Source organism: Aquila chrysaetos, chromosome 14, assembly GCF_900496995.4.
Source record: "Aquila chrysaetos chrysaetos chromosome 14, bAquChr1.4, whole genome shotgun sequence".
In the NCBI taxonomy this organism is placed as follows: Eukaryota; Metazoa; Chordata; class Aves; order Accipitriformes; family Accipitridae; genus Aquila; species Aquila chrysaetos.
In genome coordinates this window covers 28,621,236-28,645,280 of record NC_044017.1, presented here as the reverse complement: position 1 = coordinate 28,645,280, position 24,045 = coordinate 28,621,236, and the positions used below count along the sequence as shown (strand labels likewise).

General features: G+C 43.5%; 2 protein-coding genes across 13 annotated transcripts in view; one reads left to right on the top strand and one right to left on the bottom strand.

The window, feature by feature from the left end:
• The window catches only part of NAA16 (N-alpha-acetyltransferase 16, NatA auxiliary subunit), a 74,858-nt gene extending 72,005 nt beyond the window's left edge, over positions 1-2,853 (bottom strand). For 5 of the 9 annotated variants that reach the window (XR_003926529.2, XR_005933928.1, XR_005933929.1 and 2 more), the window contains exon 1: positions 2,431-2,853. Coding sequence is in view for 3 of the 9 variants with exons in the window: in XM_041128651.1 (XP_040984585.1) it covers positions 2,431-2,484 (54 nt within the window). In the remaining 6 variants the exon portion in view is untranslated. The remainder of the gene's footprint in view (positions 1-2,430) is intronic. The other 4 variants (XR_005933927.1, XM_041128651.1, XM_041128649.1 and 1 more) reach the window with 4 other exon arrangements.
• On the top strand, positions 2,335-23,826 carry MTRF1 (mitochondrial translation release factor 1). 4 transcript variants are annotated; one of them, XM_030036399.2, is made up of 11 exons: positions 2,384-2,485; positions 7,207-7,272; positions 10,282-10,740; positions 16,305-16,396; positions 17,229-17,310; positions 17,542-17,649; positions 17,741-17,913; positions 19,099-19,216; positions 20,424-20,560; positions 22,186-22,284; positions 23,604-23,826. In XM_030036399.2, the coding sequence occupies exons 2-11, from the start codon at positions 7,227-7,229 to the stop codon at positions 23,724-23,726; spliced, it is 1,437 nt and encodes a 478-aa protein (XP_029892259.1). In that variant the 5' UTR covers positions 2,384-2,485; positions 7,207-7,226; the 3' UTR covers positions 23,727-23,826. The 4 variants fall into 4 exon arrangements, with proteins under 4 accessions (XP_029892260.1, XP_029892259.1, XP_029892258.1 ...); XM_030036398.2 differs by lacking the exon at positions 2,384-2,485 and adding an exon at positions 6,412-6,572; XM_030036400.2 differs by lacking the exon at positions 7,207-7,272 and having other exon boundaries at positions 2,335-2,485.
• Positions 23,827-24,045: the final 219 nt, after the last annotated feature.

Sequence of the window (24,045 nt, the reverse complement as noted above, 5' to 3'; positions counted from 1 at the left end):
AGACTTTTGATAACCTGTCTCACATGTTACATACACACAAGTCACTGACTCCTAAGTAATTCTCATGATCTCCAAATGAGTTTCCCATTTCATAACTGCTAATTCTCCACAGAGTGGTTGTAAAAATACTTAGTCTTAATATATGAGTATAGTTCCCTCGCATCTGTTCCAAGCGATTAAATCACTACATGCTTGTAAAGTCTTATTATTCCCCCCCCATTTTTAAAATGCCCATAGCATCCCTAGTAATTTCAAGTATTCTGGCAGTGCCAAAGTAGGCAAAAGCTGCTTCAATCAAAGAGCCTTTAGCACTACAAGCTATACTACTATGCTAAAATACTCTGAAACATGTAAAACAACTGAAGGATTCAATCTGTACTACGTAGACATTAGTATTCCAGAAAGAATGTAACATGAAAAAGTCAAAGCTACCTAGAAAAAGTAGTAAGACATTAAGTGTCAAGAAGTATCAACACATGAAGTGACAAGGCAACAAGTAAAAGTTTGTGATTAACACTTCAGAAACTGTGACTAGCCACTACACAGCAGCAGGTAAACCTTCTGAAAGCTTTAGAAAGCAAGTAAATTTCCGTATCAGCTTCACTGTAGTTTTATGCCTCTCTTTTTCCTTGCCTAAGCACTTAGGTTTTGCCCACTGCTTAACTAAAAAAAAAAAAAAAACAAAAAAACAACACCTCCAAAAAACCCAGGTTGTCTAAAATATGATCTCCAGAAAACGTCTTCTATATTTCAGTTAAAAAAAATTCAGAAGTGACTGCTACTGTGAACTTGTTTGCTACTAGTAAAAATAATCACTTAACTGTTCTAATATTAGTAATTTATTTTTAGCAGAGAGAAAGAGGAGTGCTAGAATGACTTACTAGGATGCATACCATAAGCATGCAGTAAGCAACAAATCACCATTAAGAACCATTAAGTCTTTTAAAATCTGGGTACTGCCCAAAGCAAGTAAAAGAAAACAGCTCTGAAGCACCTGCTGAAATGCGCCAGCTACATAAAGAGTACACAGGCTTACACATACTGTTTGTTTTGAGCTCAGCTTCCTGAAACCAAAATGCTCACCTCTCAGCCACGAAGTTATTGAAACTAGCCTAACAAATTCCGATATAACTGGAGAAATTCATGCCTGCCAACAGATTACCACTGTGCTGCATAGACCTCCTCTGCCTGTGGACTAGCAAACTGGCACAAAATGCCTCGATTTTGTTAAGGCTGGAGCTCCATTACTATCACACTGAAAAGTTCATGAAAAGGGGAATCTGGTGTTTTGTTGTGGAGGTGGGGGTGGGTTGTTTCTTTCCATAAAGAGTTAGCATTACCAAATATACAGTGATTGGGCAGAAACACAGTTAAAGTGAGCTCTTTCTTTAAAGTTACCTCACAAACACTAAAGGTCCTTTGCGCCATTAAGTCTCAAAGAGCAGAAGCAGCCCAAAATAATAACTGAGTCAAAGCAGCCCAGCACATAAAAGTTGAGACAAGTCTTCCAAAGGACGTACGGAGTCAGGATACTTTAATCCACCAGACATCGTCAACTACACCTCAGGCTGCTCAGTGAACTAGCTCTCACCTAGTCCCCGCGCTAAAACTGACGTTCCGACTGAAAACGAAGTACCTACGGAGACCAACTTCGCAACACCAAGTCCCCGCCGCGCTCCCAGCGTGCGCCGAGGTCTTCCTTCCACCCTCCCGAGCGCGGCGACACGGGCAGGAGGCGACTGCGGTGACCAGCACACCGACCCCGAAGCCGGACCCCCGCCGTACGGCAGGCGGGGGTGGGATGACAGCTCCCCCCCCCCCCCCCCCCATACACACACAAGCCGCCGTTTCCAGCCGCTCGCAGGCCCCCTCAGGGCGCGGGTACCGGCCCGCCTCCGCCGGCGGAGCCGCCGCCCGCCTGTGGCGGGAGGGACGGGGAGGACGGAGCGGCTGCGCGCTACCGAGCCCCGCAGCCGGAGCTCGCCCCGGAGTTACCGTGGCGGACGGGGAGGAAGGAGAACGGTGGCCCCCGGGGTGGGGGGGGGGGGGGGCGAGCGGCTGGCTGGCTGGCTGGCTCCCTCCCTCCTTCCCGCCCTCGCCCGGCCGGGGGCGACACCAAGCCTTCCCGGCCCCCCACGGGAGCGAGGGGGGCTCGCCCGGCCTGCTCGGCGGGCCCCAGACAAAGGAAGGAAACGGGGACGAAGCGGGACGAGGAGGCCGGCGGCAGCCCCGGTTCCCTCCCGCCCCGGGCGAGCGCGGCCGCCGCATCCTCCTTCGCTCCGTCGGAGCCAACTCCGGCAGCGGGCGAAGTAAGCCGCGCCGCGGGTGGGAGGGCACCGAGCAAGGCCGGTGTGCGACAGAGAGGAGGGAGAAGCGGCGGCGGAAGGAAGAGAGAGAGAGAAAGAGAGAGGAGCGGCGCCGGTGGCTCACCAGGATCCGCTTGAAGAGGTTGCTCTCCTTGGGCGGCAGCGGCACGGACGGCATGGTGCGGGCGGCCCCCGGGCAGGCACGGCTGGAGGGAGGGAGGGAGGGAGGAAGGGGGCGGCCCGGGAGAGGCGGCTGTCGGTACGAGGGAGGGGAAGGAGAAGAAGAAGGAGGAAAGGAAAACCCCGAACTCCGCGGGGCGGCGGCGCGACTCCTGCCCGAGCGGCGGCGGCGGCGACTCTTTAACTCATTGGCCTGCACCGCCCTCCCCGCCGGCTCCCCTCAGCCGCTGCGCGACGAGCGCGGCCCCTCTGCGCAGCTGCCGGGGAGGCCTCGCCGCCCGGCTGACGCTGCAAAATGGCAGCCGGGGTCCCCTCCGCGCAGGCGCGTTGGCGGCCCCCCCTGCCTCCCGCCCGCTGCTCCCCCTCACAGACCATCAACCCCCCCCCCGATGCCTCTCGGGGCGTGAGGGGATCTCCCGCGGTGCCCCTCCCGCGTATCCCCCCTCTACCCGCCCGGCCTGAGGGGACGCTTCGCGGTGTTGTCGGTTGTGGCTCTCCCCTTCTCGGCGGCCCTGAGGGGAAGTTACCTGCCGTGAGCGGAGGCCGGCGGCGGGCGGCCCTGAGGCGGGCAGCCCTGAGGAGGGGAGCCCTCGGCAACGCCCCGAGGGGAGGAGGGGGACGGGGGCTCCCACCCGCGGAGGTTGTTAACGGAGAGTAACTGCGGCTCGGCCGAGGGCCGTCGGCGAGGCGAGGGCTGCGGGGAGGGGGTTGCGGAGGGTTTTGCGGCGTTTGGCCTCCCCCGGCCGCGGCTGGGAGGGCAGAAAGTCTCCTTTGTGTGCTGGCTGTCCTGCTTCTCTGCCCCTAGTAACCTAGTTTTAGTGGCCGCCATCCCAACAGCTTGCTTAAATTGGTATTTTGGAGAGGCAGGCTGCCTGAAAGCCCGGGAGGTATGGTTGGAAGAGAGCAAAGTCTCTGTAAACTGCAGAGCTTTGAGAGGCTGCGTGCTTGCTGTGCCCTGGCTGGTATTTAAGGAAACAACAGCGAACTTAGCAGTCAGACTTTTAGCAAGCGGGGATGTCATCTATTGCATTAATGCATTTTTCAGCAGTTGGTTATGTAAAACTTGCCAGCGCTATCGTGCATGCTTAGAACAGTAAGCATTTATTCATGGCTTGGCTCCTTCGCCAAAGGAGGTTTAAGGTCTTTTGAAAATATTTTTGTCTTCTTGTTATTCCCAGAAATCATTCTTAAATGAATCTTTGCAAAAACTTAAAAAAAACAAAACCAAAAACAAAAACGAAAACCCCAACACCCAGAAACATGGCCTGGGGCATTTACTTAGAAGGAAAACTGGTTAAACTGTCAAGGTTACGCCCAATTAAAAAGACCATCTTGCAGGGAAAAAAATTAGGCAGCTTCAATTAGAATCTCTGTTTATGTAATTACCCTTTAAAAATATTAATTATATTTTGGTCTGTTTTAAAAGGATATTAAATTTGTAATAATATGGTTATCCACCTACAGTCCCAGATGATGAACATGATAGATACCCACAGTAAAGCAAGTGTATGGAAAATAGTATATGAGATGAGCCAATTAGAAAAGCTGTGTACTTAACACATTTTATTTGGTTACACATAAAGTAGGTGACTACGTGACTGTGACTGAGGATCCCAAGCAGCGTGTCTTTGACTTGTCACAAGCCTTGCTGAAGCTGATGGACGTGATAGCTGCTTTCCTTTCAGGCTGAAGGAGGGAACAAGAGCGTAGACAATTTCTTGGAAGAGAGTAACCTGGATGATGGCCTGACATGGGGTCTACTAATTAGAACAAAAAAAATGTGGTAGGCTTAGGAGGCCTCCTGAGATGAAAATAGCAAAGGCGAGGAGAATATTAAAGAAATACAGCATATGCTTTCCTAGTTCTTCTTATCTGAGCATCAGTTTATGGCCACTGTTTTTGTGGATGGTGGTTGGTTTTGGTATTGTTTTGTTAATCTGTTTAGATGTATGGTCTGTAATAAGCTTCTTTGTAGAAGGAATATCTTTGTTGTGTTTATTTCTCACTTTTTTGTTCCAGCGTGCTTCTAATGATATCAGTCACCTGGATCACTGATAGCAGTATGTGTATTTTCCACATGCTGTACCCAATTCACTGTTCTTTTTGCTATGTGGTATAGTACTGCTGTATTCGGTATCTGATTTTTTTCAAAGCAGGAGTACTGTTGACAAGGATGGCCAGCTTGACTTTGCCCTGCTGCATCGCTTTCAGAGCCTGTTTGTACAACAGCATGTATTCAGCACTTTTTATAACTAGCTGAAGCTTTGACTTTATGAACTCTAGTGTTCTGTCTTAGGAAAAGGCATGTTATGCCTCCGGTTGGGTTGAGTGATAAACAGATGCATCTCTGAGATGGTCAGGCAAATATTGTGCTAGATGGACCTTTGGTCCGAAGCAATAAGGCTGTTCTTGATGGCTGAAGGTCTCTTGTTTCCTGCTACTCCAGATACTGGGAAGAACTCTGTCTGAAAATAGACAAATTGCAAATAAGAGGCAGGGGTTCGATTTAGACATGTGTCTGTATTAAAAATCTGTGTTAAAAGCAGAAAGAAAAGGAAAGCAACGAGGCAATAAAAGAAACGTTTGTAGACTAGCTGGGAGAGAATAAACAAATGAGCTTTTGGGGGAGGCAGAGCCCTAGTTGAAAGTGAGGTTTGGGAGCGCAGTCAAGAAAACTTCTTGTCATTTAATCCCACTGTGCTGGGCAAAACAAAGCTCTTTCTACAGGCTTTGTTAATAAACAGGACTGTATTCAAGACGCGTATGATTCTGTCACCAGTTTTTCCTTCAAACAGAAAGAATTCAGAAGTCTGTTGACAAACTATTTGGGTCGAAAGGCGGGAGCAATATTAAAGTGATATATACATTATAACAAGCTTGTGATTTTGCCGTGCCTCTCGCTTTACTCTGTGATGCGTCAACGTCAGTTAGTATCCGGAGAAGTTGTGGCACGATGCTTGCAGATCGCTAAACCCAGTTAGGGCCCCCTGAACGAATCAGGGCCTCCATGTGGGCATGGACCTGCCTTCAAGCCAAGCACACTGTAAGGCCTGGCGCCTGTTTTGTCTGGTGAGCCATTTCTTTGCCTCCAGTTTCTAAAGCAATTGGCAGTTTAGGATTGCCAGATTTTAAAGCACAGGACCGCCACGTCTGTCCCGAAGCCTTGAAGCCCAGCTGTATTTCTGCTGTCACTCTTCCCTTCTGCACCCGACGTCCCTGTGGGCTGCCGTGGTGGCTGAGGAAGGCGGTGGTACCCTGCCCCAAGCAGCTTCCCCCCCGTAACCCCTGGTCCTCACCAGCTCTACAGGCAGCTGCCTCGGCCACGCAGGTTTTAAGGCATCAAAGCAAACCGTAAGGGGGGGTGGAAGCACAGACAGCAATGGGATTTCCCATCCTTCATACTCAATTCCCATACTGCATTCTAAAAGCATACAGTAAATATGGAGGAAGAGTGTATCTTGTATGTTTTGAATATGAGATGTATCGATTAGGTCCTGTGGTTGACGGTATGTCTGGCAACGCTACTGACAGTACAGAGTCCAGCCCTTGTCTTGGCCATGTGGTCCCTGCGTGGTCTGCTGCCTGCTAGGGAGGGATGAGAGTTTGTTACAGTCTCTGTTTTCACACTTAGTTAAGTTCAATAACTCACCACCAAGGTATAATAAAAACTAAATCATGATTGCTTTTAATCAGAGGATTTAATGTAAGAGCCATTACTGGCTGGAGTAGAAGCTGATCTGATTTTCCTTGGCCTGCCCACTTCTTTTAAAATCAATTTTTGAGTGCGCAGTCTGCTTACACTTTTCATGTTCTTATTAGCTTCTCGGTTGTCCTCCCATAGATTACCTTCCCAAGAGTTTTAAGTATCAGATTGCATATTTAGAGTGCCAATGCAAGGATAATTTTATTATTTCATTTCACCAAGGTCTAGGTCGTAGTGGAAGAAGAGCAAGGCACGGTGGGGATGGCGTCTGGACGATGACATCTCCCACGGCGTAGCACTGCGGGCTCAGGCCGGGGGAAGCGCCTTTGAGGTTTCAGGGTGCTGTTTGCTGTGGCCCTTTTGTAGATTGGATCAGCTCTGGGGTGGGTCCTATTCTCTGGAAGAGCCTTTTAATCTGTCTGCCTTGCCTCCTGTCCCAGGGGACGAAGCAGAGCCAGAATCTGTCCTCAGATCTAAACAAGCGGTTAGTTGTTGTTCATGTGCTGACGAGGTTTGATACAAATCCTGCCAATTGATCGGTCTCATGTTCAGTCTTTTGGAATATTTACCTCACCAAACCCCAATGATGTTATATGTGCCAAATGCCAAATTTTTACCTTTTTTTTTTTAATCCTGTTGAATGACGAAGAAAGCTTTTTGGGTGATTACAGGTTTAAAAAACCCAGTGTTACTTAAGTCTTTTTAAAACGCAAATATAATTAGGGAGGTAGTTGTATAATCTGTTTAATGTTATCTATTAAAATGTGCATATACATAGCTTGTTTTAAAACATACCTTATTAGGAAGCTAGCTGCAGCCTATTATAATGATAATCTGAATGGTTATGTTTATTAATATTTTGTAACTGGTGTTTGTCTTTAGTAGCATGGTAATAATTAATCTTAAATGTAATTGAATAGTGAGCTTTGACATAAAGTGAAACTTAACGTTGTTTTATGCAAACTTCTCTGAAATTAATCTTTTAATAACCAGATTTGAAACGACATTTATTTTCAGCCTGTGTTTTGGGAAAATACATGGAAAAGTGCATGCAATACAACAGCTTAGAATCTGGAAACAGAAGCGAGTATTCCCCCTTGTTGTTACTCTTGCCATTTCTCCCAAAGTGGTGCTGAAGTCAGAGTGTGTTACTGTGCAGCTGTGAGGAAGATGCCCGAAAATTAAGACCTATTTTTAAGGTCGCATTCCCCATTTTTTTATTTCGGCGCTTGCGTGTCACAAAGTAAAGCAAAGTCAGCCTTTACTGATAGCATTGCTCGAGCGATGCTCGCAGACCTGTGGTGACGGTACCCCCACGCCTCTGCAGGCTGGCTGTGCGGCGGGGGGCTGGCTGGCCACGCGGGCCTGTGCCGAAGCATGCCGGGAGTCGTGTTTTTTAGCAGGCATTCTGGGACTGGGAGTTTTTCCGCTCTACTTCCCGTCGGCCACGGCCTCGTGTTTTGAGGCAGGATCCGTCCGGCGCCGACGTGTGCGGACGGTGAGTGCCAAAGCTCCTTGACCGATGCTGGGGAGTAGAGCCCCCCGCGCCCCTCATAGCCGCCAGACCTCCGGCTGCTCCTGCCTGCTCCTGCCTGCTCCTGCCTGCTCCTGCCTGCTCCTGCCTTCCCCGTCCACCCGTAACCCCTGCAATGGGGGAGCGCTGCCAGGGGGACTTCGTGCACGGCTTTCGGGGGGTTTGCTCGGGGTAGCTGTGGTGGGAGGCAGAGGTGTACGAAAGGTGGCCTCGGAGGCACGGCCCTGAGCTGTTCCTGTTACAGCGTGCCTTGAAATATGTGCTCCTTCCGTGTACCTACATATTCCTATGTCTGAATTCAGCTGCATGGAGTTAATAGCATCTTTGATTGTTAGGAATGATTTTTGAAACCTCTTAAAGTGTTTGCAGTATCAATAACTCTTTCCTTTCTGGATATTATGATTTTTTAATTAATTTTTTTTTGTTATTTTAATAAGACAATTACAGTTGTCACTTGTGCTTACTGGTTTTGATTTGTGATGTGCACAGGGTAATTTTGTCACATAAAAAAGTTATTAAAATCTGGCTTGGAAAGCAGTTAATAGGTCATCTACTGCTCATAGCTCTGTAAAAGTTTTATGTGTGCTTATTTCTGCACAAATGTAACGCGGCAACATCTCTCTGAAAGGAGATACCTTTTTTATTTAACATAGCAAAGTTATTTTGAAATTTCTGACTTCCTTGAAGGTCTGTGTCGTGCCATCACTTAGGTTTCTTAGGCGTTTAAAATCAAGAATTTTATTTCTGAGAGCTCAGGCAGAACAATACTACAAATCTGTTATTATTTGAGTACATTGCTGCTTAACTACACCGGTAAAAATGAGTTAGATGGTTCTAATTTCTATAATTAATTAATTAATTAAATTAAAATATAACATGACTATTTTAACAATGAGTTAATGATGATTAGCGCTTGACCAAAAGACAATGGGCCATGCTGATCTGGAGCAATTCCAGTATCATCAGCAGAATTAGGTCTTTTGGAATTGAGTCTACATGTGCCCCTGCGCGACAAAGTCCAGGACTGTAGGTGATGAGCCGGTTTTGTACCTTTTGCTGTGTTCCTGGTGAGGGGAATGTGATCCCTCTGCTACAGCTGGTTTTAGTCACTAGAGCAATCCATGAGGGGTATTGTTGGCTTTCTGTAAATTAAAGCTGTCCTGAAGTTGCCGCTGTGGGTTCTATAGCACCTGCTGGATGGGGAATCTGGGGAAGGTGCAGAAGTGGGATAAAGGTCCTTCCCTCCTTCTGTAGGTAGTAAAGCAGGCATCCAGACAAGCAGGACGCAGTACTTCTGGTTTTACTGGATATTGCTCTTTCTTCATTGTGGACAAATGGATGAAAGTAAATAGGTGATAATACCCAAGTTGAGTAGTTAGACTGTCATAGTAATTTGTTACTAAAATGTCTGACGATGCACAGAAGGTCTTGTCACTGATGGGTAAAAAATAATTTCCTTAGAAAACTGAAGTGTATGTTTCAGGGAGATCCTGTTGCAAAAGTTTCATGCTCTCATTTTCTCTGAGTTCACTTTTTTGTAAAAATCAGTAGACAGATGGGATTGTGGCACTGGCAGAGATATTAAGGAGTGCTTCTTTATTTTTTAAACCTTTGCTATGTGAGTAGTCCCAGAATACAAATGATTTCAATTTAGTCCTCTTGGTAGACCCTTGCACTCCAGTACAAATTTTTAGCACACAGTAAGAATTCATAACAGTTTGCAATGTTGATGATATAAAATGAAGAGGAAAAGATCTTTCCTAGAGCAACAGTGATGCTAAGGGGAGCCTGTGTCCAGCAAAACTGTAGGCCAAGTGTCTCAGAAAAACACAGGGGCTGTATTTCAGAGTAGCAGCTTCTTACTCACTTTTTGGATGGAAAATATTTATGTCACTTATATGTAAATATATAATGGGAAGGAGTACACAGGGGACATAACACACTGCTCCTATGTCTTATATAGTACATATATGGGTGAGTAATTTCTTGCAAGTGTATTGTAGTCCTGTTGACTAATCTGTTGCAAGGTCACCTTCATGTTACTAATGTCCTCCTGCCAATGTTATATCCTGTTATGGTAGTGGATATAATTCTGCACGTAATTCTGGACATTTCATACATTCTCTATATAGGATTCTGTACCTCTAGTATAGATTTGTCTTCTCTCAGCAACATTTTTCTTTCACCAGTAAGGCATGAAATGGTAGGATTTTTCCAATGAGACACATGGCAAAATGAAGCTGTTGCTGTAAAGCCTCATCTACAGCAGCTTTTCCACAACATAAATAAACTGTTTGAGTATGTGAGGGAAGAGACCTCTTCCAACCCTCAGCCAGTACAGTGGTGCTGATAAGAGTTTCTGGTTTAAACCAGGACTAAAACAGGAATAGTTTTGTCCATGACAGTTGCATTTGTGTTGGTGTAATAAAGAACAGGATTTGGACTCGATAGAGTTCTTGTGTTTGTTTGGGTTTCATTATTTTTTTTTTTTCCTAATAGAGTGCTCTCTTTTTCTAGATAATAACACTGGTCCATGTGTTGTCTACTTTTAATTTCAGGTGGTGGGAAAAAAAGAAACAAAATGAAACCTTTCCAAAGTGTCTGTCTTTTCAAGAGCCTGCTTGCCAATTGCTACTGTCACGGTCAACTTCACAGCTGTCTTCTCCCTCCTGTTGCAAAGAAGATAGGTTATGTGGTGGGACTACACAACTGGGAATTTTGGAGGCCAAAATCTTTATTTGGCACAGCAAGGTTCACTCTGTCTTTTAAAAATTGGCATAGGAAAAAACATCAGGATTCTCGAGCATTGTGGAAGCATGAGGCTGTGCAGAAGTATCTGGAGACTCTAAGCAAGGAGTACCAGCAAGTTAGTCATCTGTTAAATGCTGACTCAATAAATGACTTTGAGCAAAGAACCCTGAGGAGAAGATGTGCCGATCTGTCCCCCATTGCAGCTGCATTTCAAGAAATCAAAGAGGCTGAAAGAGAAGTTCAGGAGTTAGAAGCTATGTGCAGAGGTAAGGAGAACTCTACTTACTTGTTTCAAAACAGTAGCTTTGCTTGCGATAAACTTTATCGCCCGCCCTTTGGGGAAAGGTTTTAAATAAGTTAAGCCAGCCCTGGGACACTCTCTGGTCCTACCTGCTCCTGGGAGCTTGCATGCTGCTAGGGCTTTCTGCATCCAGCCACATCCTTCCATTTTTCATCTCACCTCACTTCAGTTTTGGGTCTTTATACAGCCAACTTGGGAGGGTAGGGATCACCTGGAATCTCAGGGCTATCCATCTAGCGGAAATAGTTTGGAAATGTTTGTTTTAAGGTTGTTTTTTGATAGAACCGAGAGCAGTGTTAACTGAATGAAAAAAAATTAGAAGCCTGATACATTTGATAGATGCAGACTTCATAGAATCATAGAATGGTTTTGGTTGGAAGGCATCTTAATGATCATGTAGTTCCAACCCCCCTGCCATGGGCAGGGACACCTTCCACTAGCCCAGGTTGCTCAAAGCCCCATCCAACCTGGCCTTGAACACTGCCAGGGATGGGGCAGCCACAGCCTCTCTGGGCAACCTGTGCCAGTGCCTCAGCACCCTCACGGTGAAGAACTTCTTCCTTACATCTAATCTAAATCTACCCTCTCTCAGTTTAAAGCCATTACCCCTTGTCCTATCACTACATGCCCTTGTAAAAAGTCCCTCTCCAGCTTTCCTGTAGACCCCCTTTAAGTACTGGAAGGCTGCTATAAGGTCTCCCTGGAGCCTTCTCTACTCCAGGCTGAACAACCCCAAGTCTCTCAGCCCGTCTTCATAGGAGAGATGCTCCAGCCCTCTGATCATCTTTGTGGCCCTCCTCTGGACCTGCTCCAACAGGTCCATGTCCTTCTTATGCTGGGGGTCCCAGAGCTGAATGCAGTACTGCAAGTGGGGTCTCACGAGAGCAGAGTAGAGGGGGAGAATCACCTCCCTCAACCTGCTTGTCACGCTGCTTTTGATGCAGCCCAGGATACGGTTGGCTTTCTGGGCTGCAAATGCACATTGCCGAGTCATGTTGAGCTTATCATCAACCAATACCCCCAAGTCCTTCTCGTCAGGACTGCTCTCAATCCACTCTTCACCCAGCCTGTATTTGTGCTTGGGATTGCCCCGACCCACGTTCAGGACCTTGCACTTGGCCTTGTTGATCTTGATGGGGTTCACACGGGCCCACCTGTCAAGGTCCCTCTGGATGACATCCCTTCCCTCCAGTGTGTCGACCGCACCACACAGCTTGGTGTCATTGGCAAACTTGCTGAGTGTGCACTCAATCCCACTGTCCATGTTGCCAACAAAGGTGTTAAGCAGCACCGGTCCCCATACCAACCCCTGAGGAATGCCACTCGTCACTGGTCTCCACTTGGATATCGAGCCATTGACGGCAACTCTTTGAGTGCGACCATCCAGCCAATTCCTTATCCACCGACTAGTCCATCCATCAAATTCATGTCTCTCCAATTTAGAGACGAGGATGTCATGTGGGACAGTGTCAAATGCTTTGCACAAGTCCAGGTAGATGACGTCAGGTGCTCTTTCCTTGTCCACCAACTCTGTATCCCCATTGTAGAAGACCACCAAAATTGTTGGGCACGATTTGCCCTTGGTGAAGCCATGTTGGCCGTCACTAATCACCTCCTTATTTTCCATGTGCCTTAGCATAGTTTCCAGGAGGATCTGCTCCATGATCTTGCTGGGCACAGAGGTGAGACTGACTGGCCTGTAGTTCCCTGGGTCTTCCTTTTTTCCCGTTTTAAAAATAGGGGTTATGTTTCCCCTTTTCCGATCAGTGGGAACTTCCCTTGGACTGCCACGACTTCTCAACTATGATGGATAGTGGCTTAGCCACTTCATCCGCCAGTTCCCTCAGGATCTGCGGATGCATCTCATCAGGTCCCATGGACTTGTGCGCCTTCAGGTTCCTTAGATAGTCTCAAACCTGATCTTCTTATTTATTCTCCCTGTCTCTGCCTTTGCCTTCTGCAACTTGGGCAGTGTGGCTGGAGCAGTTGCCAGTGAAGATTGTGTTATTTAAAATGGGATTCCATCTAGCCAGTTCAGTGATACTTGTTGAGCAAATTACATGAACTTTCATTAGGCCCTGAATTGTTAGCTTCCAACTGAAATGGCAAAAGCTAATATTTCTTTGAAGATAGTTGAGGAGTCCTTCAAGGAATAAAAATTGATGGTTGTCTAAGAAGCTGCTGCTTTTCAATACTCTACTACAGTAGAAGCTGGGGTAAAAAACAATTAAAAATTGTCACTGTTTTTGATACTGTTCAGGAATAAGAAAGTACATAGGGAGTAAAAGAATTTGCAACATTTTGAGAAAAAAAATATTGATAAAAGTGTGAGGAGGTCTACCCAGTAGCAAAGAAAAAATGTCATCCATTCTGCTACACCCATAGGTATTAAGGCAAGAGAGGGAAACATTTGCCTGGAGAGAATGGGGCTTACATTAAAGAAGTGAAACCAGGAAAAAGCAAAGGACAGAGGAAATGGGTAGCCAGTGGTGTAACTGAAGGAGGATGAAAGTTTTCAGAGAAAGAACCAAGGGGTGTTGACAAAACAGTAAAAGCCATATTGAAATAAAGCTGGTGAAAATGTAACTTGTTTAGAAAGGTAGAAAACATTTGTTTTCTTTAATTTTAGAGATAGATAGGTGTTTGTGCTTTTGGAAAAAATGGTGGTTATTGAAAATGTTTTAATCCCCAATCCTTTCAAGTTCTCTTCACTGGAGAAAGAGGAAAAGGATTGAAGGTAAGGAAGGACAAAAATTTAACACTGAAAAAGAAATGTTCTTGGAAGAATTAGAAAGTATTAAGAAAACACTCGAAAATTCATACTATACTTCAACTTAAAAAGGCTCATTTTGGATCAAGTAAATGTAATGAAGAATCTTTCTAATACTATAAATTATAATGTGGATGAATGGAGTGAGCTCTAGTTGAAAGAAGGGAAAATAAAATGCAAGAAAATTACAACCAAGACGTTAATTAAATGGAGTTATTTAAATTATTCTATCTCTAGTGTTTATCATGTGGCCAAGTTAAAACACAGATGTTCCCTTCATTTCACTGCTCTTTCCTTTCTGTTTAGCTCCATAACTGACCTTCTTGTCTGTAGTACCTGAATTCCTCACAATTGCTATAGGATTTTATGTTTGCAACACTCAGTGGAGCAGAAAAATATCATTTCCTGGTTTGCCACTGGTAATGTGAGTCATGGGGTAGATTAAGTGAATTCTTAAAGGTCAGGTTTGCAGGGAGGTAGGAATGGGACACCAATCCTTTGACCCTTAAGCTCGTTGGTTACCACTAGACCATTCTTTCATCTCTGCTGCCAGTAGTTAATTTGATACTGTTTATCGAACTAATCAATAATGAAGCTTTTTGGAGCAGCTAGAAGCCTTTGATTCAGTACCAGCTTTGGGTTGGAGCTGTGACAGACTGGTAGGGAAATTTATACAGTTCTTGCCTTATGTACAGGGCATGCCAGGTTCAAGTATTGATCTGACATCTTTTATTTAAGGAAAAAAAACCCCAGAGCATAAATTAAAAATGGTGATACAGAGAAGCTGCTGCTGTCCTTGCCCAGTATACAAAGTTGATTCAACATCCCAGCCCATTTAGTTCTTAAGACTCGCCACTGAGGCCACCAGTAAATGTGCGTGTGTGTTAGCTGCTGTGGACGGGAACCAGGCTCCAGATGCCCACAGATGTGGAGCCCGTGGTCCTTGTGCCGGCCTTTGAGACACCCGATTCCTGCCACAGAATCCAGAGCTCAGGCGACTGGTCCTGCAAGGTGAGGAGATGCATTCCGCTATTGAGTGTCTGGTTTTATGCTGCGTCTGAGGCAAACCTATGGTTTCCATGCTGGCCACAAGGCATAAGACTTTCTCCTCCTTTTTTGTTGCTTTTTTTCCCTCGCTTTCACTCCCAGCTGTTCAAAGCTGTCTTCCCCCATTCCCCCATTTGTGCTGGTAATTGTCCAGTTGTAAATTAAATCTAGTTCAACTTGGCAAGCTAAAATACATTCACTTATTTATTTACCCAGACCTGTTTTTTTCTTTCGGTGAGTTAAATTGGTTTACTTTCTGATGAGATGAGTGACAGAGCCACTCCTCAGCTGGTAGAACAGTGGCAAGAAAGATGGAAAAGGAGAGGGTGCTCCCTATTTTGGCAGTGGCAGGTTTTCCACTTGACTCCAACTGTCTTCCAAGTTTCTAATTAGTGTATAATCTAATGCTAAGTGATTAGCATCTTTAATTATTGTAAACTGGAGCCTCCATAGCAGAAAAGGTTTGGAGCTTCTGCTAGCTTTACCTGAGAATGTTTCCTAGTTTGGTAGTAAGCTCTGAAATGTAGGAGGGGGCAATCTAATCTCAGAATCATCGAATAATGTAGTTTGAAGAGGACCTCTGAAGATCATTTGGTCTGATGTCCTGCTGAAAGCAGGACCAATTAGAGCAGGTTGCCCAGGGCCTTGTCCAGTTAAGTTTGGAATATATCCGAGGGCAGAGATCCTACAACCTCTCTGAGCCCCTGTTCCAGTGTCTGACCACCCTTAGGGTGAAAGTAATTTTCCTAATATCTAATCAGAATTTCCTGTATTCCAGCTTATGTCTCCTTTTATCATGATATACAGAGTCTGTCTCCACCTTTTCAGTGTCTTTCTCTTAGGTAGCTGTACACAGCAGTAAAACCTTCCCTCCCCCTGCTTTTCTTAAGGCTGAACAAACACAGTTTTCTCAGTCTTTTGTCATACATTCTTTGTTCCAGCCCTTGGCCATCTTGGTGGTTCTCAACTAGACTCACTCCCATATTTCCATGCCTTTCTTTTACTGGGGAGCTCAAAACTGGACACGGTACTGCAGATTGTAGTCTCATGTGCTGAAGAGAGGGGAAGGGAATCTCCTTAAGCAAAGCAAAGAGTTCAAGTGAGGTCTCCCACATCCTGATGACTTGCATCCATAACTCCCACATCTCAGTGATCTCTTGAATAGCAGGAGGCAGAAGGTTAGAAACCTCATTATTATCATCATACCATTATTTGTAGTGCTCACCTTAAAGAGTTGTCTACAAATTGTTGAATATTTCGGTGTTTCTGGGCAAGTCTAGAAAGAAAAAATTTTGTTGCATGGAAAATTGTCATAAGGGAAACTGAGGCACTTCTTGTCTGCAGGCATGTTTTTGATGTATTTTGTCAAACCCGTTTGTGGATTTACCCCTGGACTGTCAATCTATGTGACATATAACTGAGAGTGAGTAACTGTCAGGTGGGACTGGCATCTATTTGATGCAGACTTTGAGCCATAAGGTAGAGATTGAGAGGTAAGATATCCGCTACTCCTTCCAGCACACCTGAAAAATATGATCATTTAGTTAGCAATATGCATCCTGGCTTGGGCTGTTCTTATTTGATATTTCATGCTGGCAAAATGCAACTGCAAGCTTTTATGTGCTGCAATGCATGTCTTTGGACAGCTGTATGACAATTTGCTCTACGCTAGGTGAGATTGGCTAACATCTATTCCTGTTATTGGAATTTAGAGCTAGACAGCAGAGATGAGAAACAACTTCTAGAACTTGCCTTAGAAGAGAAGGAAACCCTGGATAAACAAATCAACATGTTGTGCAGAAAGGTGAGCCTGAGATAAAATTATACAGCTTTGTAAATAAAGATGTCAGAAAAAAGTTGCTTTGTGATCTTATCAATAGACTCTGACACTTGCATTTAATGAAACAGAAGTCCAGCTTCTGTATTCTCCCTGGAAAGAGGTGGCAACATTAATTATTAGTAAGCTTCTTACTGACAATTATGTCTTAGAAGCTTATTGTTTTAGTCACTTTTGCTTGCTTGCTTGTCTGTCTGCACGTGCTGAAGGGGATTAAAAAAATGGTGAGTCTGTACTATTGAGACCTGATATGACATCCTAGTAACTGTTTGTGGCAGCGAAGCATGCAGTCTTGAAAGATTTCTGATTGGAACTTGCAGTCTTTCATTTGCTCTTCAGCGCCCCATGAGTGGGGAAATTAATTATAAGCAGAGAAGCTGAAACGATTCAGTGGAGAGCTCTATGTTTGGGCTCATTTCTACGTTCAGATTGAAATAATACGAAATAGGACTTTCTGAAAAATAAGATTAATGTAAAGATTGGCTGGGTTATAGCTAATAACTTTGTGTTCATAGGTAGTTGGGACTGGAGTGGGTGACCTGGCACCTGACTTTTCAGGATTGAATTTTCAGCTAGCTTTCCTGTGGATGCACCAGCATATCCCATTTCCACACTGACTGCACTGAGTTGCAATGGCCATTGGATGGTTTTTAGTCTTACTTACTAGTTTGCCAAAAGAAATCAGTGGTTGTGTGCACTCAGGCTGTGGCAATTGTGAAGGCTGGCTGTAAATTTGATTAAGAGGAGATACAGAGTCATGAAGGAGATAATGACATTCTTTTTTTATTTTCCTTTTCAGCTTTTCCAGCTTCTAGTGCCAAAGGAAAAATATGATAGAAGTCATGTCGTATTAGAAGTGACAGCTGGCAGAACAACTGGAGGTCAGCAAAGTCCCCACAGTAAAGATTACTTCAAACCTCCATCCAACTTTATTAAACCTCTTATGGGTTATTCTTAATGCCTTTTTATACTTTAATGGTATAAAGTAATACTTTCTAAAGAAGAGTATTAATCTGTCTAACGACTGTGGTTAGAGTTGCAGCTAAATCTAAAAACTGGTGGCTGCCATTTTGCGAACTGCTATTTATGTTGTAGTGCCTTTATATTTTTAGGAGACATCTGCCAACAGTTCACTAAAGAAATGTTTGAGATGTACCAGAACTATGCAGACTATAAACATTGGACCTTTGACATCGTGAACTATACGCCGGCTGAGATAGGTACAGTAGTTCTTTGGGCATTCCACCAAGACAATGAAATTAAAAGCAGTGTTTCTGTGCTATATTTGTCACACATTATTTGTCTCTGTAGGTGGGTTGCATCATGCTGCTGCTCATATTTCAGGAGATGATGTCTACAGGCATCTGAAATATGAAGGAGGGACTCATCGAGTCCAGCGAATCCCTGAGACGGGCCTATCATCAAGAATGCAGCGTATTCACACTGGGACAATGTCAGTTATTGTCCTCCCTCAGCCAGAGGAGGTAAACTAACTAATTGGGGTGGTGAGGCAGTGTATCCCTGCTCACCCATTTTGGCATTGGAGTAGGTGTTATTTAAAACCATGTTACTGTTACTGTTTGGGGATTTTACTGATACTCAAGTGCTTTGTGCAAGTCCCAGCAAGTGAACCACAAGTTCTCTGTGTCTGGAAGGTGATAGTCCTTGGCTCTGTACTTTACATGTTTAAATGGGTCATCAGAAGCAACTTTGCAGAGATTTGCTATTGCCTGAAATGGCATGTAAATCAGTGATTGTTTCAATGAGTATTCCAGCCCCAACACTCACAAAGCTGACTGCTTATGAGTAAGCCAATTTTAAATTACGTCATGTATTAAGACAGGGAATATATCCAAGAAAATATTCAGTGTTGCATAGTAATGTGATTCTGCATGTCCTTTTGATTTTTTTTGGTTTCATTAAAATTATTGGTGTCCTCTGTTAAATCAAGGACAGTGTGCTTTGAATTTGAATGAGTGAGTGTGTTGGCTAGTCTTTCTGAGATCTCACTGATAGCGACAGTTCTCACTTAAACCAGCAATTTACACACAAAATAAACAAAACCAGATCCTGTAGGCTTTCCGTGCACATTCCCCTGCTTCCTTGTAATGCTTTCCTTGCAATATTGACCAGATCTGAATGTTCCTTTCCCATCCACTGAGCTCAAACTATGGTCCAGGTCATCATGGACTCATATTTCCAATGCTGCAATCCCTACTTGGATCTGGATACACCCATTTTTTCCTCAGTTAGATGTTTTTAAGCACTGTTGCAAGAGTCATTCAGGCTTGACGCATGAACAAGATCCTTGCACTGCTGTTTAGAAGTCATTTTGGGTTATTTGTTTATTTCGTAGTCTCCCTGCCAAAGCTAGTGGTTTTACAAAAAGTTGTTCATTTTGTTTTGTTTCACACACACACATACTTTGTTTTGTGAAGGACTTGGAGAGAGAGTTTGAAAAAATAAGTGAAATATTTAAAGCATCACTTGCTTTACAGAGATACTTGACACTGCATTTTTTTAAAGTATAATAATTATAGCTGTTACTCAGGAACAGTTGTAAAGGAGCAAATTTTTGAGAAGTGATTTTTTTTTTTTTTACACCGAGTATCATTGACATTCAAATATTTTTAGAATGAGCAGAAAGTAGTAATTTTCTTTGATTCTAGGTTGATGTTAAAGTGGATCCCAAAGATTTGCGTATAGATACATTCAGGGCCAAAGGAGCAGGCGGGCAACATGTTAACAAAACTGATAGTGCTGTGAGAATTGTCCACCTTCCCACAGGTATGTCTGACTGTATTTTGTACTTTTAATCACCCTAAATCTGTATCCTGCAGAGAAAGCTTGTGATCCTGCAAGTTGTCTCTTAGAATGAGTTTGCAGAGTTGGGCCTTATACCAAAAATAGGAAGTAGTCCCCCCTGGTTCTGCCCCTCTTCTAGCAAGGCAACGTGCAAGAAAAGAGATATGTACCAGTGGCACAATGGTCAGCAAGTTGCTATTATGCCAGTGTTGTCTTCACAGGGAGTGTTTAATGAATACACTGCCTTTGAAGGATGAAAGAACAAATGGAGAGTGACAGGGATGGGATGGAAGATGTAAATAATTCGTGCTGTGTGCTCTCTACCTTCAGGAATAATGGCCGTTGGCAACCGAGGGCGTGCTTTGCCTAGCTGGAACCTGTGTAGTTACATGACTGAGAAAAAAGGAGGCTTGAAGATTTTCATTCAGTACTAGATAATGCTATTGTATGTTGAATAGGAAGGAAAATGTATACTGATGGGAAGGTAGTGTATAGATAGACTGGGCCACTCTGTCTTTCTCGGGGTTTGCTTGTATTGAAATTCAGTGGGCTTCTATCTGTCCAGATGCAGAATCTCTTTAGGCGCAGGAAATTCCAGTAGTGCCCTGAAAACAGCTGTTTCCTATATGCCTTTTTATTTCAGAAATCAAATGAGAAGTAAAAATAGTACTAAATCTCTTTTAAAGACCTTTATTTTACTTTATTTCATTATTCATAATTAAGTCCAAGACTCACCAGTATTGTTTAGACACCCTTCTCTGCTAGAATAATGAATTTGCCAGTCTCCAAGAGCTTATCGAGACTAAGACTTTAAAAACTTGTATTAGACTGTTTTAAACATGCTGCTGTAGACTGTGCAAATTACATTTTTATCATGTGATAGGTAATTGGAGTGAACCTGTTTTCTGGAGGCAATGTCAGAAACTTGTTTGCTTCATGAAATTTCAAAGTATCCCTGACTTTTCTGTAGCACTGAACAAAGCCCCTGGTGCAGCTGTGAAGAGTTTAAAAACATACTAATGGTTCTGAGCAGTGTGTTAAAATGACTTTTTATCCTACAGCTGAAAGGCCCTACAAACCAGCACTCTGGAAGGTTTCATTTGCCTAATGTGTTAGAATTAATTTGGCTTGTTTGTTCTTTGTTATAATGGGCTTTTGATCTGAGCTCTCTTGAATCCCCTCTGTAAAGGACTGGCGGTTGAGTGCCAGCAGGAGCGATCACAGCAGATGAACAAGGAAATAGCCCTGCGGACACTGAGAGCTAAGCTGTACCAGCAGATCATTGAAAAACAGCTAAGTCAAGAGCAGAGTGCCAGAAAACTGCAGGTGAGAACATGTGATTGCTGAAATTTGGAGAGGGTGCTGTGTTGTAGATATTTTTCTGATCTTTTTGAGTGACAGTGACAGAGCAAGTGAGTGTGTGTGTCTAATCAGGTGTGCTTACAGAGGAGAATCTTGTATTTTTAAATGGTAAGTCTGCTTTTTACTTATCCCAGTTCGACACTATTCTAGACTTCTCAGGCAATGAAAGAGAGACATCAACTGTAGCTGGAAGAAGAAGAGCCAAAAGACTTGCTGGGATTATCCAAAAGGCAACACTCAAACAGCATGTACTGAATCCCCCTATTAAGGCCAGAGTTACACAAATAGAGCATCAGTGAGAAGTTATTTTCCATGAGAACTAGGATCAGAAGTTCTCAAAAGTTGTATTTTAACCTGTTTCTAAACCAGACTGTTTGATAAGACCATACAGACCTTTTGCAAGAAACAAGTATATAAACAATCCTGCCACTACGCAGTTAGGTAGCAGTTTCTTTGATACGTTTAGGTAATCTTTTAAGGAAGCTTCCATAAAAAAGTTACCTCAAGTTACACTGCAAAGTGTGTTTTTCTCTTGAAATGTGCTGTCATTCGTTTCCCATTCTTTGAGTATTTACCCATTTGTGGTGCAAACTTCAACAGTGATCGTCAGGAATAAAAATACTTCAGAATTACAGAATTATTCAGTACTCCGAAGCTTCCAGCTTAGCTGTTTAATCACTCATTTCAGGTTGCATTTAAATGTATTGTTCCTGCAGATTATTAACGCAGTCATTGTAAGCAGCAAGCCATTTATCTTTTGTTATTAATTTTAGCTTGAGAGCCTTTAAAGCTGCACAAAGGACTTAGATGTGCATTTATGTGAATACTACAGAAAATCAGGCAAAAGTAAATTATCTTTCCTAATGTTTCAGAATTTATTCAATAAATTGCTTGTTTTGAAATTATACATGTTGGGTGCAGATGAAATTTTTAAAAAAGCCCATTGAAGCAGACATCTATTTCTCTAAGCAGTTTTTAGCATTTAATTCTCCATTTTAATAAAGTGTTTAACCACACAACAGTGCTACATCTGGATTTCTGTTTTAAAACTTTTAGAATTGCTTGCATTCTTGCACTTTACCACTAGAGGACTACTCTTCGTGTTCTTAATTTTCTCCTCTTTCAGTGCTAATCTCCAACAGCCAAACGTTAGTGGAACTGCTTTGCCACACGTTGCCTGTGCTGCTTCTGTTATTAATGGTGCCTACTTTCATTATTTTTGGTGGGAGCTACAACCCCCCAAAAAAGAAAAACACTCTTAACATTTTTGAACTAAGGACTTGTATAGACATAGCTCTTGCCTTACATGACTTCTGAGAGTTAATGGAACTCTTCCAGCTACAGAGCTGGAACAGAAGTGTACTGGAGGATGTAAAAACATGGTCTGTGATACTGAATCACAAATAATACAGTTTAGTAATGCTGCAATATTTAAAAAAACCCATATGCTAAGCCAATGACTGCTAGGTTTGTAGTTGGAACAGGCTGATCCATTTAAGTTTATTCTAGGTATGATGTTTTAGAATAGTATGTGATTTATTTTTTTAAACACAATATAAGAGAATTTGTTTTTTGCTGCTTCACTACAGTTGGGAACAAGAGCCCAGTCAGAGAGAATTCGTACTTACAACTTCACCCAGGACAGAGTCACTGACCACAGGATCTCATATGATGCACGCAATATCAGGGTAATGGTTGCTTATGAGAGTATTTAAAGTTACATACTTATGTGTACCATTAGAAGAAAAAATTAACTTAGTGCAAACAATTTACTATATATGAGGAAATCAGATAGCTGGTTGTGCTCTGACAGAATATCGTAGATTCAGAAAGCTTAAACTTTCTTTCCTGCCTTGTTGTAGTGTTAAAGATGACTGGCAAAGGATATAATTTGCTGGCCTATTTCTCTGTGTGTTTTTTCTCCTGCTATAGGAGTGAAAAATGATCAAGCATGTCGTCCTCAGTGAACTGCGTTAGTCCCTTGGCCAAACTGGGCAAGTGACATTTGAGATTCTTGAAGCTTAGTACATCCAAAAGAAAAACCTGACACAAAGGACTTTTTTTTTGATAAGCCACTTTTTCTTCCTCTTAATGCCAGGGTGAAGAAAGAGAGAAACTTTTATGTTTGCCTCACAGGCCACAGTTAAAAGAAACTGAATGCTTTCATTTTAAGATTACCTGAGGTCTTATTTCTGAGTAAATCTGTACATACGGCTTGAATCATATTTATTTATTGTTTTTTTACAGGGAAGCAAATACCTAATAATGCATTTTTCTATATTAAATTTATGAAAATGTTTTGAATTTTAGGACAAAGTTTAGGGTGACCCTTCAATATTTTGGCTTAGGTATCCAGTTAAGTGTACGTGCTCTTGCGTAAGGAGCAACACTTTTGGAACTGTACCCCCCGGCGTCCTGGGTAACTTCAGAGAACACAGGGCATGCCGAGTATGGAAGGGTTCAAACTGAATGGAGTGGGGAACAGGTACACCAATACCATGGTGGAGCAGGATGGAAAGAAGTTCCACGATCGTGTAAAAATGACTTTTGTTAGTCGAGCTTTTCAGTTACTTAGCGTTGGGAACTCGTTACTTTTCTTGAGCGAAACTGGAACGGTAAACGGCCTAACAAAAGTTAGTTGAGCTTTGCTTGCAAAACAAGCTAGTTCTTGGCATGAACAGACAGTATTTAAATCAAGTTCTTCAATCCTTGATTGTTCTTGCTAGGGGATTTTCATGTATACGCATGGGTTACATGAAAGCATGGCAGGAAGGCACCAGTAGCTCCTTTTGTTGCTGCCAAAATCAGTGTGCTTTTCACAGGCGGCCAGCCGAAGTCCCGCCGCTGTGCACCACGGGGGAGCCGCAAAGATGAGCAAGTGGATGCACCAAGATAAGACTGCAGGCGAAGTGCATTCCAGGAGCTCCTCGTTTGAGTAGTCAAGAGTTTCAGAATAATACTGATGTACAGTCAGTAATGCTGTTGTCTGTTTTTGTTTTTTTCGTAGGAAATTCTAAGTGGGAAAGAAGCACTGGATAAGCTGATCAACAGACTGCTGGAGTTTGCAGAGATAGAGGCTGTCACCGAATATCTAGAAAATTTGCAGGCTTTAGAAGGAGGAGGCTGCTGAAGACCTTGTGTAGAGTTAAAGCAAAAATGTTATGTTCGGTCACAAAACAAAACAGATGCATTTGCTAGATGATAGACTGATTAAAATCTATGCCTCTGTTTTTCAGTGTGTGATGATACTACTCTCTTTTATGTTTTGGTGCAAATGGGTTGAATTTATTACAGCAGCCATAGCAGAAAAGAACAAGCTTGGAGCACTGTGTGCACGTGCCTTCTGTCTTGGCAGCGTGGCTTTGTTAAGCCGGCTCTTCTCTTGACCATATTGCAGTTGGAAAGATACAGAATTGTGGTGATGGAGCAGAAGAAACACCACATAGTGC